Below are 12,489 nucleotides of genomic sequence, written 5' to 3'. Positions count from 1 at the left end.
TATTGGCTCTGTTAGGTTATGTTTCTTGCATGAGGGTAGCTTTTACAAAACAGAATATAGAGTGTACACTTCAAGAACATTTTAGGAAGTTCTAAGTCTGCTGGTACAAAGTCGATTTGTAGTTGAGCCATTGCCTGGTCAATCATGGTCTGCTTTCTTATGTTGCTTCATTGGTTTGGCAGATGCTTTGGTTTTATCTCTTTTTCTCCTAATAATTCTTAGTCAGTTCCCAAATAAATAGAAAAAATTTCAAAGGAACCTCTCCAGAGTTTAAAATTCAGTCCCTTTTGGTATTAACTTTAAAAAAGAAAAATTTCTCAAAAGACTAAATGGGACTTGCCAAGCTGAGGTAATGAATTTAGAAGAATCAAAGGGACCTTTTGAAGAAAGCAATGTGAGGATGCTTATGATGATGGTGGCCATTTGTTTAAAATATTCTGGTGTCCTCCAAATCCATGTAATTATTGTTTTTATTTTGCAAAAGAAGAGATTCTTTTTTTACGTATATTCACTTAAATATTAGAGGAAAATCCCAAACTCTCTCCGACTTTGTATTTGATTTTGGTTCAGAACCATTGTTAACTTTCATTATGATAGTGCTAGGAAATGATCCGTCTTTTAAGATCTGTGTGGAACAGGACTCACTAAAACACTTCAGAAAAGACTTGCCTGCAGATGGTCAGGTAAGGGAGCAGTATGGTCAGGGTTGACATTCAGTGGGTGATGTAGAGGCTGAGATGGAGAGAATTTGGCGAGATGGAGTTGGCTGCCAGCTGAGTGGTGAATGATTTTAGCATGGTGTGAAGGAAAATGGAAATAAACAGATTTTGGTAAAGTTGTTTGTTGTTGTTTTTTAGGTTGGTGTATTTACTAGTGTATGTTTACTTCCATGTTCACTTTGGGGTATAGACGGAATTAAGAAGTACATTCGACTGTCCTTAAAAACCCACTAAGGCTTTTATGTCTGGATTGCCAAACGTTCAAGAGCTGAAGTACCCCAGATCTCAGAGTTCTGTTTCCTTTTTGTAATAGTGGGAAACCACACTTTTAATAGTGAAACTGAACCAGGTTCTTTCTTTTGAGAATGAGCTTGAGGCACCTTATGTTTTGTGGAAGTTTGTTCACAGTGGAAATATGCTTTGGGGGGCTTTGTCCCTCTTTTTGTTTTAACATGAGTTCCCTTTGAATTTTCATAAGTCGCCTTTTTCTGTTTCATTAGGACAAATGTTGTTCAGGTCGTCTCTTGTTAGTGTTCTAGGAAATGACACATCACCACTAACCCAGTACCTCAGAAACCCAAGTGGGAAGGAGTGAGGGGAAGTTATTTTTCCCTTACGTTGGTCATGGTAATACTTTTTATTGGAAATGATGCATTAGTTACTTTAATGGATATTTTGTATGTTTAAAATAAAAATGGATGCTCTATCCAGTTTGGCTCAGTGAATAGAGTGTCAGCCTGCTGACTGAAGGTTCCCAGGTTCGATTTCAGTCAAGGGCACATGCCTGGGTTGTGGGCTCGATCCACAGTAGGCGGTGTGCAGGAGGCAGCCGATCAATGATTCTCTCTCATCATTGATGTTCTGTCTCTCTCCCCCTTTCTCTTCCTCTCTGAACTCAATAAAAATATATTTTAAAAAAAGGAAGCTAAATTGCCCTAGGAATCTATCCCCCCATCCACATGCATCATGCTTTTGATTTTATTGGACACAAATACCAAACAACATTTCATATTTCAGTAGAAATTAGCTGAGTGTCCACAGTTGTAGGAGCGGCCTTAGTTGAGGCTGATGAAGGGCCTTTTAACATCATTAAAATTTGCCTTTTAAATATAGCATGGGAGGCCTTTGGAACTAATGAGGAGGGAAACTGAGTGTTGGGGTATGTGGCCACTGCCATAGCCAGACACAGTCCTGGGAACTTCTTTAAAGAATCCATGACACGTAGGAGATTCTTCTCTAACAGCTGCACAGTTAGACTCCAGTGTCCCAGCATGCACTTATGCTTCTTAAATGGAAGTGTTGGGCAGAAACAGTGGTTCTAAAGCAGGCCAGCAGTCCCCCATTTAGTGTTTACCACGATTTGAATTTGCATGCCATCGGGCAGTGGAACAGTATTCCACTGTTGCCACTCTTCTCATGGAATTTGCAAGTCAGGATGCTCTCAACTCAACAGTAACTTGCATCCTGAAACTTTTTAGGATCCTTGGTTAATGAATGCTGGTGAGCAAAACATCTCTCTAGCAGCTTGTGTGGCTCCGATCAGCCTTCTCCTTGGAGCCACTGTGCTTTTGGTTTGTACTTTGAAAGTTTTTTAAAAGCACATAATTCACTTTCCCACCTGGATCACTCCAAAGTCTTTTTCCCAACCCTAGTATCTTCAAATTTGTGAGTGATGGACATAATGGACAGAGTGGTTTTAAAGTGTAGCCCTTCCAAGATGTTGCTTTGTCTGCATGATTTAAGCTCTGCCTTCGTTTGTTACCTTTTTAATGAAATGGAGCAAAAATTTGGAAATGTTTTGAAGGCAAAGGTGTTCTGCACATTCTTGGACTGTGAAGTTGGTTATGAGTGGCTGAGCATATTCCCTGTTGTTCTCCTTGCCCCTCCTTTTGCTCTTCTGCCTTTTTATTGACAGTACAATGCTATTTTAAGGTCAACACACAGTCCATATGGCCTTTCTGCTGTGAGGTGCGACTGCTCTTTGACCCAGGGTTATAAAATAATTAATTGGAAGGAAATACTTAAAAGAGAACTTGTAAAGTTTATCTTGTTTTCTTTAGTCACTGAGTTCATTTTTTTCTTTTCCACTTGTGTCATTATGCTCCCCTTTTAATGAAGTATGAGTAACACATTTTCAAAGCTCATAACTCTCCATTTTACAAACTCTGTTGTTACTTTCCAGGAGGAGGTTCTTTAGAGGAATTCTCCCTTTCTTTTCATGTGAATCTTTGTTTTTTGATGAAGTAAAAAAAAAATCCAGCAACAAATATTTACTGATTTGCAGGCTTCCTCCTTAGCACCCTTGCTAGGGAATATTTTTGTGACTTTTAGAAGGTTACAACGTAGAAGAGTGACAAGAATATGCAGGACCTGCAGTGACCCAAAATTACGACTGGCTGTTAGAACCTGTGAATCCAGGAGATGCCCAGGTAGGATGAAGGGATGCTTCTGAGAAGTGGGAGGATGGTGGCATGCTTGGGGCATGACGGGCATGACTGGGGAGTGCGAAGTGTGTTTGGGAATTCGCAGGCATTCTGGGCACTTGGAGTATCTGAGCAGGATCTGTGTGAGGACAGAGATGAGACAAAATCTTGGATCGCCTGGTCAGCCTTGGATGCTTGAATAAGCAGGGGAGAGCTCAGGAAAGTTGTGTGGCAGTGCAGCAGTAGGTAAAGTTGCAGTGTTAGAGTATGTGGGGTCAGGGGAGAAAGTGGAAGGCAAGATGCCAGTTAGAGGAGGACTAAAGTCACGTTAGCTGAGAGGCTTTGAGGATCGGAAATGTATGGCAGTGGGAGGGGAGCGACCAGGGTTCAATGCTGGGGAGGGAAGTGTGAGGAAGAGAGAATTGGGTGTGTTGACTTCCTGTGTTTTTAGTGCCATCTTATTCTTTTATGTAGCGCAGATTGCTCTTTATTCTTCTCAGTTAGATTTTAAATATTCCTCAGTGCTTTGTCTGTCACCACCCAGACACCTGAATGTAAACTTGTAAACACTTCATAAGCTCTCATTTTGAACAACATTAATGGAAACACTGCATTTCCTATAAAAATTACCTTTTTATTCTGCTAAATGCTTTAATAATATCAAATAATATTAATAAAATTATCATTTATTAATAATATAATGTACTTAAAAAATGATACCAGGCTGAAATTGGCTTTTACTTTAGAAACAAAATGAAGATTAACTCCTCATTTCAGTGAGATGTCAGAGAGCTGGTATTCTCTCAGAAAGCTAAGGACTCAACGTGGAACATGAATAATTAATAACTTGAAAAATCTGCAAGTTACAACTTACTGTAGAAAAAGGATTATCAAGAAATTGTTTTAAGTAATATGACATTTTATATGGAGATAATAAAAGCCATCTTTTGGTGTCTTTTATGTCCAGGGATGAAATGATAGGGAATAAGCCCGTGGGACTTCTATGCACTTTGAGGGCTTAGCAGTTCACCAGTGACTGTGATTTGGGAGGGAGAGGAAAATAGTGTAGCTCTGGGCTCCCCCGGATGTGCTGATTCCCTGGGGGTGGAACAGCAGGATGACCCCGACCCAGAGTCCTGCATTGTTGGTCCCCAGAGCACTGAATAGAGGTAATGTTTTGGAAGTGGGGTGAGGTGGGTTGGGAGATCTTAACTTTGACCATGAGCAGAGTCAGAATTATACAGTGAGGGCCTTCAAAAGGTAACAAGTAGCCTCATAAACTTGACTGGTGAAAGTAGTTTTTATATCTGTTGTTGTGGTTGAGACGGGCCTCATTTTATAACTCTGCCTCCTGCTTTTCCCTCAGCTTCTGGAGGTGGGGAGACGGGAATGGAACCACTTCTATTCCTTATCAACCTGGAAACCTTATTTCATGGAATAATTTGTTTCTTTTCTGTAGCTAGTTTATCAATAAGGTTTAAAAAATATATTTACTACTGATAAAGTAATACAGTATTTAATCATTTTGTACAAACAGTGCTATGTAATGATTGAAGCATTTTTCAGAGTGGCTTGTGAGAAAGGAAAACTACATTTTGTTGAAGTGTTTTCTGGTGGGGATTTCTTGTCATGAAACGGAAGTCTGCGTGCCATTGGCTACTTGCAGACAATAGGTGACCGAGAGGAAATGGTGGTTTTCCTTTGAAGAGCACTGGGTGCCGCCGGTCCCCCCACGCGAGCACACACCTCACATGCTGCTTCTCAGAGCACAGCCCTGGTCGTTGTGGAGGGGATGACCTGTTTGTGTGTAATTGTCAGGATGCAGTCTCCTGGTGTTACAGATATGGTCTGTATGAATAAAGATACTGACTTTCCTTCTTTCTCCAGTGCCAGTTAGAGGATGTAGGGCGGTTAAGGACAGACTACATCAGATGGTAGCACAGCTGGTGTAAGGTGTTTTCTAGAGTTCCTGGACTACTTTTTAAGCTAATCCAAATATATCAGGACTTTCTCATTTGTACGTGACAAAGAAATACAATGAAAATAGCGCTTATGCTATTGAAGAGATCCATTAGCTGAGTGTCCACAGTTGTAGGAGCGGCCTTAGTTGAGGCTGATGAAGGGCCTTTGTCACTGAACCAGGGCTGGGTAGGTAACACTTCTCTGTCCACCTTGTGCGGGGTCAGTTTCAACTCAGAGAAAGCTGTGCGCTTTGCTTTTGTGGTGGCCGATGGAAGAAGCACTCGGGACTTTGCATGTTGACAGCAAGCCCTCTGGAGAATTTCTCAGGAATTTAGGACTTGCTCACATTGGGTCCTGTTCCCTCTCAGCTTGTGGCCAGTGGAGTTGGACATGCTGGTTATCAGTTATGGCCTCACCCTGAGGTCAGGGACAGGATGGGCTCCAGGACTGTATATGGCTGAGAACAGGGAAAGGTGAATTTCCCAAAGGAAAAAAGTTTGCTTTGACTGCTGAGAAAAGAGAGTGTGGAAGCTGAGGAGATAACCAACAAGTGGGCATTGCTGATGATGACATTTTGTAAAAGACAATTGCAAGGTGAGGGCCTCCCAGTGGGTGGGTTTCATGTGTAACCTTTTTATATGACTGTGATTTCTTTGTTTCTTGATTCTTGTGTCAAATGTTTCTTTTATAAAAACACTTAGAGTATTTTTGTATAGGTTGTTGAATCAATTACGCATCAACATAGAGCCTCAGATTAGTTCAAGAAAACATGAGGATTCCTATGAAGGGGCATTTTCATTTCAGTCAAGAGCCACTTTTGAGTCCCTTTCTATTAGATTTCTGCATGTAAGATGTTGCAGAGCAGCTGTTGGTATATCATTCTATCCACACATATGTTTTCTTTTCACTGCTGCCCTGGAATTCAAAATTGTGTGGCTTGAAAACACATGGGGACCGAATTGACTGAAGCTAAGTGCCTGTTGGCCTCTTGGTGAGGCTCAAGCTCTCAGCTCACTATCATATTTTTTTCTCTTTCTTAATTATGATTTTATTGATTTTTCTTTTAGAGAGAGTGGAAAGGAAAGGGAAAGAGAGATAGAAACATCAATGAGAGAGAAACAGAAATTGGTTGCCTCCTGCACACCACCCACTGGGGATCGAGTCCACAAGCTAGGCATGTGACCAGGAATTGGACTGACAACCTCTCCGTACATGGGTTGACACTCGACCACTGAACCACACCGGCCAGGATCACCGTCATCTTTAACATTCTCTATTTTCCATTTTCTTACAACCAAACTTATATTGCCTTCCTTTCCACCACAGCACCTGGGTGTAAACACCGCACAGACAGCCTGACACTTGAAGACCTGCACTATAGCTTTCTCTACAGAAGGGCCTGGAGTGTGTATTCCCTGTCACCTGCCTGCACTGGTGCTGGTGACCTCCTCGAAGTCAGAGTTAACTGTTGTTGCCAGTGCTCTACAGCTTCCTTTTGTTGTAGCCCTGACCTGAAAGTTCTAAGATGTAGTAACTGTCCCCCTGCCTTTTGCTTCACAGAATCCTTATCTGCATTGCATGTTGATTTGAGAAATCTTGCCTTTTACATTGCTGATCTGTTTTGGCATGGCGATACAAAGGCATTCTCCATGTGCTACCCACCTTCTTTTTGTTACTTTCATTTTGCCCATGCCCAATAGGGGCATTTAAAACACCGGCATTTAGTAATTTGTCCTGGTCCATGGAAAGGATGAAGAATAAACTCAATTTCTTTTGCAAATATATTTAGCCAAACAAGGAGAACAAGCTTAGTTTTAGCTAGCATGCTTATAGTAGGTTGGCGATTGTGTTTTTTGACCCAGAGTTGGGAGCAGGGAGCTTTTACAAGGATAAAAAGTGGGCACAGAGTATAAAAACCTTCCCATCTCTTCTTCAATTTAAGGTGTGCTTTCTGAGTTTTGCCTAAAATCTGATGGAGCATATGCAGTACTTATTTGAAAAATGAAAAGCAAGTACAATTTGAGTGTCCTTATTAACATGCATAATTGAGTGCCTTAAACAAACCACCCCATGTCTTGACTATGAGGAAATCTGGTAATATTCTTTTCATATCTTGATTATTTTTTAAAAAATGAGACTATTAAAAATAGTTTCTTTATTAATACATATACAGTAAAGAAATATATATATATATATATATATATATATATATATATATATATATATACTAATAAAAGAGAAAAATGGTAATTGGCGTACGACGCTACCCTTTTCATTGGTTAATCAGGGCTATATGCAAATTAACTGCCAACTAAGATTGGCAGTTAACTGTCAACAAGATGGCGGTTAATTTGCATATGTAGGCACAATGCAGGGAGGCGAAAGGGAAAGCAGGAAAAAGCCCCCTGCCACTGACAGTGATCGGAAACCCGGGGGGAGCTAAGAGCTGGGGGGCAGGGCAAAGGCGGCCCTGGGGCCGCCTTTGCCCTGCCCCCCAGCCATGATTGGAGAATCAGGCGCCTTTGCCACCCTGGCCAGTGATAGCAGGAAGTAGGGGTGGAGCCAGCGATGGGAGCTGGGCACGGTCGAAGCTGGCAGTCCCGGGAGCTAGGGGTCCCTTGCCTGGGCCTAAAGCGGAGCCCACGATCGCGGGGCCGCTGCAGCTGCGGGTCCCCACTGCCCGGGCCGGACGCCTCAGCCAGAGGCGTTAGGCCTGGGCAGGGGCGGAGCCTGCAACCGCGGGGAGCTGGGGGTCCCCTGCCCAGGCCTGACACCTCTGCCGGAGGCCTCAGGCCTGGTCAAGGGGCCGATCCGGTGATTGGTGATCGGAGGGTGATGAGGGTCAACTCCTCTGGCCGAGGCATCAGGCCTGGGCGGGGGGCTGGGGGTCCCCTGCCCAGGCCTGATGCCTGGGCCAGAGGCATCAGGCCTGGGTGGGGGGCGGAGCTGGGGATTGGGGGGATATGATGGTCCCCTTGCCCAGGCCTGAAGCCTGGGCCAGAGGCGTCAGGCTTGGGCGGGGGGTGGAGCAAGCGATCAGAGGGAGATGGGGGTCCCCGGCCCAGGCATGATTCCTGGGCCAGAGGCCTCAGGCCTGGGCGGGGGCCAGAGCCAGTCATCGGGGGGAGATGGGGGCCCCCGTCCAAGCCTGACACCTCTGGTGGAGGCATCAGGCCTCGGCAAGGGGCCGATCAGGCGATTGGAGGGTGATGGGGGTCTACGCCTCTGTCAGAGGCATCAGGCCTGGGCAAGGGGCCGATCCTGCGATTGGAGGGTGATGGAGGTCAATGCCTGAGGGCTCCCAGTATGTGAGAGGGGGCAGGCTGGGCTGAGGGACACTCCCCCCGCACACACACCCAGTGCACGAATTTCGTGCACCGGGCCCCTAGTATATATATAAACATGACTTATAAAAATGTTTGAAAAGAACATTGGAAAGATGGGCTGAATGTCTTCCAGCTGGTTAATAGCAAAGAAAGATTGTTTTCATAAGTCATAAGCCAGCAACCATAGCCCATTTTAATTCATTATTTTCATAAAATGTGATGTGTAAGTTTTCATTTTATGAATAACTTGTCACTCATTATTATACATTTTAGATAATTTTTTTTTATAGTCCAGTTGCTTTCTAAGAAAGTTGTTTCCCCCTCCCCAGGGAAGAATGTATGTGGCCAGCCTGAGAGAGAGAGAGAGAGAGTGTCTTTCTCCCAGGCATCCTGTTTTTGTCCCTGCCATGAACAGGAGAAGTCGTCGCAACACGTGCCCATATCTAGCTTCCCTTGGTCCAGCCCACTTTTTTTTTTTTAATATATTTTATATATATGTATATATTGGTTTCAGAGAGGTAGAGAGAGAGAGAGAGAGAGAGAGAGAGAGAGAGAGAGAGAGAGAGAAAGACAGAGAGACAGACATCAATGATGAGAAAGAATCATTGACCGGCTGCCTCCTGCACAGCCCCTACTGGGGATTGAGCCTGTAAACTGGGCATGTGCCTTTGACCAGAATCAAACCCGGGACCCTTCAGTCCACAAGCCAACACTCTATCCATTGAGCCAAACCAGCCCGGGCTTGAGCCCACTTTTAAAAATACTCTAACACTGGAACACCAGGCTCATGAAGTGGCTTAACCAATCTCTGCAGAGGACGTTATTAAAAATGTATTTATATCATCCTCAAAATACTATCAGAAAAAATTACATTTTTTATTGCAAAGTACATAATTTATATCTACTTTCCTTTAAAATGCCATGAGATAGATCAGTGGGTGTCTCCTTTTTCTCCTTCAAATCAGACAGCTTGACTCCCTCACTACAACAGGCCTTTAGCTGTTGCCTGCCTTTAAGTTGGTCTTGATGATCCTGTTGAAAAAACTGCCCATAACTTACTAACTTAATTATTGCATTTAGAGAGGAAAGACACCCCTGAGAATTGTCTTGATTGCTGTCTATTTTCTTATTGCTGCTTAAAATTCTATATTAACTGACCAGATGAGTGTTTAATTTAAACCTTCTATTTTGGTATGATTGAAATATGTATGTATTACTTTTTCTTTGATGTTACACAAAAGCATGGAAACTTACATTTTAATTATTATACTAATTGGAGAGTAATGCTCAGTGACGATGCTTACTATCACGGCCTTCCCCCATTTACTCCTCTCATTGTGTAAATGAAAGCTACAACACGCACACAGGGACCTCATTTGAAAGGTGGGAAATCACAGCGTATCTGTGCTTTCGTGCATCATATTTCCCCTCCTGGTTTTGGAAGTTTCTGGGTCATGCTGAGCTTTTAGTGGGATGTGCAATTTCTTACACAAGATTTCTCTAAATGGCTGGCATAGAAAGAAATAAATAATGGGGTCTAAGCACACATTTGCTGCTGACAGTATCAGAGTGAATTCTTTCACATAGTACAAGATTTCCTTGGACTGGCAGCTGAAAGGGGCTCCTGTTTGGCTCTGTGTGTAGGAGATTCTGGCAATGTGGTAAGGTACAAAGCAGACAAAAAATACCAGCATGATGCTGAATATATTGCGGCTGGATTTCCTCTTGACGGAAATGGAATTCTTTCGGGACTTCATGTGGGACTTGAAGATTTTCCTCGTGATGGCAGTGTAGAAAATGATTAGCAGAAGGAACACAATCCAGAAGATGCCCACGAAGATGTAGTTTGATGCCCTGTGCCACTTGAGTCCCAGTTGGTTTTTAAGCTCCATGCATTTCACATGTGTGCTGTCCTTAGCACTCTGGTTGGTCAGGATAATGTTGGGGATAGCGAGCAGGAGCATCAGCAGCCACACCGTCACTGCCAGGAGTTTGCTGTAAGTCACTGACTGGATGAAAGAAGTCAGGAGAGGCTTCACGATTTTGTAATATCTGTCGAAGCTGATAAGCCCAAAGAACATGATGCCGACGTACATGTTGACATAGAAGAGCACGGCCGACACCCGGCATACAAACACGCCCAGCTGCCAGGGGCCCAGGCCCGAGTCGCTGAGGATCTTGAAGGGGAAGGTCAGGCTCATCAGGAAGTCAGCAGCCACAATGTTCTTGAGATAGACGATGAAGCTCTTGGAGCTGGGCACGTAGCAGAAGACCCACGCCGACACGCCGTTGAGCAGCACACCCGCGATGAAGACCAGCAGGTAAAGCACAGGAATGATTTGCTGTGTTATGACGGGGTTTTGTGAGCAGGACTCCGCAGGAGGCTGAGAGGTGGTGGAATTCAACATTTTGTAACTTCTGAAGGAGCGGCCTGGAAAATGAAGTGAAATATTCACTCAGGGCACTTAGGGCTTTCCAAGTTAATTGCCAGATAATAAAGCAAAAGACAGGGAATATAGCCCTGACTGGTTTGGCTCAGTGGATAGGGCATTGGCCTGCGGAGTGAAGGGTCCCAGGTTTGATTCCGGTCAAGGGCATGTACCTTGGTTGCGGGCACATCCCCAGTGGGGAGTGTGCAAGAGGCGGCTGATCGATGTTTCTAACTCTCTATCCCTCTCCCCTCCTCTCTGTAAAAACTCAGTAAAATATATTTTTAAAAAAAGGCAGTGAATATAATCAGACCCGCCACATTCTTGAAATGAAGTTCTTTTATATATTAGACACCCTCCCCTTCTACCTCCCTGCTCTTTTTTTTTTTTTTTTTTTTTTTTTTTTTAAGGCAAATACAGAGTAGTCAGGTGACAGGAAAGAAAAATTGGCAAAGTAGGACAGCCTGAGAACTCTAAGCATTTCCTTAAATGACAGTGGTTCCCTATAAAACTCCAAAATTCTAGGACATACTCATTTAAACATAGTCTCAAAAGGTAATAAAATGGAAAGCAGAGAACTAATCTGTTTCTTTTCATTTAATTCAGAGCTTTGTTAATATACTAGGTTTAAGAGCTGTTGATACAGACCTTACTCTTTAGAAAGCCTGCCCTGCACATATTGTGGGCACAGCACAGTGTCTGGGAAGCATACACACCCACTGTAGCCGGTGTTACTGATATGGGGCTCTGGATACCTTTCAAAAGTGAGCTTTTCTCTGTGTTTTTTTTTCCCCATTGAAAAAGTGATTTGGAATACCACCACCACCACAACAAGTACCGTAGACCTCCTAAGAAATGCTTCCACAGCGCATTTTCAGTCTGTCCTGTTCAGTACGGAGTCACGGCCACATGCAGAGCCCTGGACCTGTGGCCGCTCCAGATGGAGATGTGCAGCAAGTACAGAGTGCATACCGAGTTTTACAGACTTTGTACAAAAAAAGAAAGTAAAATGTCTTAATATTTTTAATATTGACCACATTTGAAATCATATTTTAGAAATATTTGTTAAAATGTATCAGTAATCTTAATTTTACTTTTTAAGAATATGGCTACTAGAAAAGTTAAAATTACATATGTGGCTTGCATCGTACTTTTATTGGACACCACTGTTGTAGGTGTTACCCAGAACCTTCTGTGTTAGGGGCTCCTACGTGTTTTTGCTGATGTCAGCCATACTGATTCAGGGCACAGAGAAGAGTAGAACTGCTTTGAAAGACTATTTGATGCATCAAAGAAAATATTTACTGCCCATCTCATATGTAAAACAACATCTTGCCCTCAGGAAGAAATTCTGGCTCTTTAATGCTGAGCTCCCCATTTGGTCTGATGGCCGCTCCCTCCTCCTCCAGTGAATTCCAGCTTTCTGGGACCCTCCCACTCCTCTAGGCTCCACGAATTCTCTCATTTTGGACCTTTGCACAAAGTTTCATTTGTGTGGAAACTCCTTTGGAACTTTCTTGGTGGGTAACTCTCCTTCATCCTTGAGGCCTCAGCTTGAGTATCCGTTTTGTCAGGAGTCTCTTCCACCCAAGCCTTGGAGGGTGCCTGGGTGTGGGGCTCCACCTGTGTA

At 43.4% G+C, this 12,489-nt stretch overlaps 2 protein-coding genes across 7 annotated transcripts in view; one reads left to right on the top strand and one right to left on the bottom strand.

Annotated features, from left to right (window-relative positions):
- Positions 1–12,489, top strand: part of MED12L (mediator complex subunit 12L) — a 394,672-nt gene that overhangs the window by 143,633 nt on the left and 238,550 nt on the right. The gene's annotated exons all lie outside the window — the stretch shown is intronic.
- The window catches only part of P2RY14 (purinergic receptor P2Y14), a 105,012-nt gene continuing 101,022 nt past the window's right edge, over positions 8,500–12,489 (bottom strand). For 3 of the 5 annotated variants that reach the window (XM_059688126.1, XM_059688129.1, XM_059688128.1), the window contains one exon: positions 8,500–10,861. In XM_059688126.1, the coding sequence (XP_059544109.1) occupies positions 9,822–10,861 (1,040 nt within the window). In that variant the 3' untranslated portion in view covers positions 8,500–9,821. The remainder of the gene's footprint in view (positions 10,862–12,489) is intronic. The other 2 variants (XM_059688125.1, XM_059688127.1) reach the window with 2 other exon arrangements.

This window comes from Myotis daubentonii, chromosome 3 (genome assembly GCF_963259705.1).
Source record: "Myotis daubentonii chromosome 3, mMyoDau2.1, whole genome shotgun sequence".
NCBI lineage: Eukaryota > Metazoa > Chordata > Mammalia > Chiroptera > Vespertilionidae > Myotis > Myotis daubentonii.
Note: the sequence above shows the minus strand (reverse complement) of the source record. Positions and strands in the feature narration are given on the sequence as shown.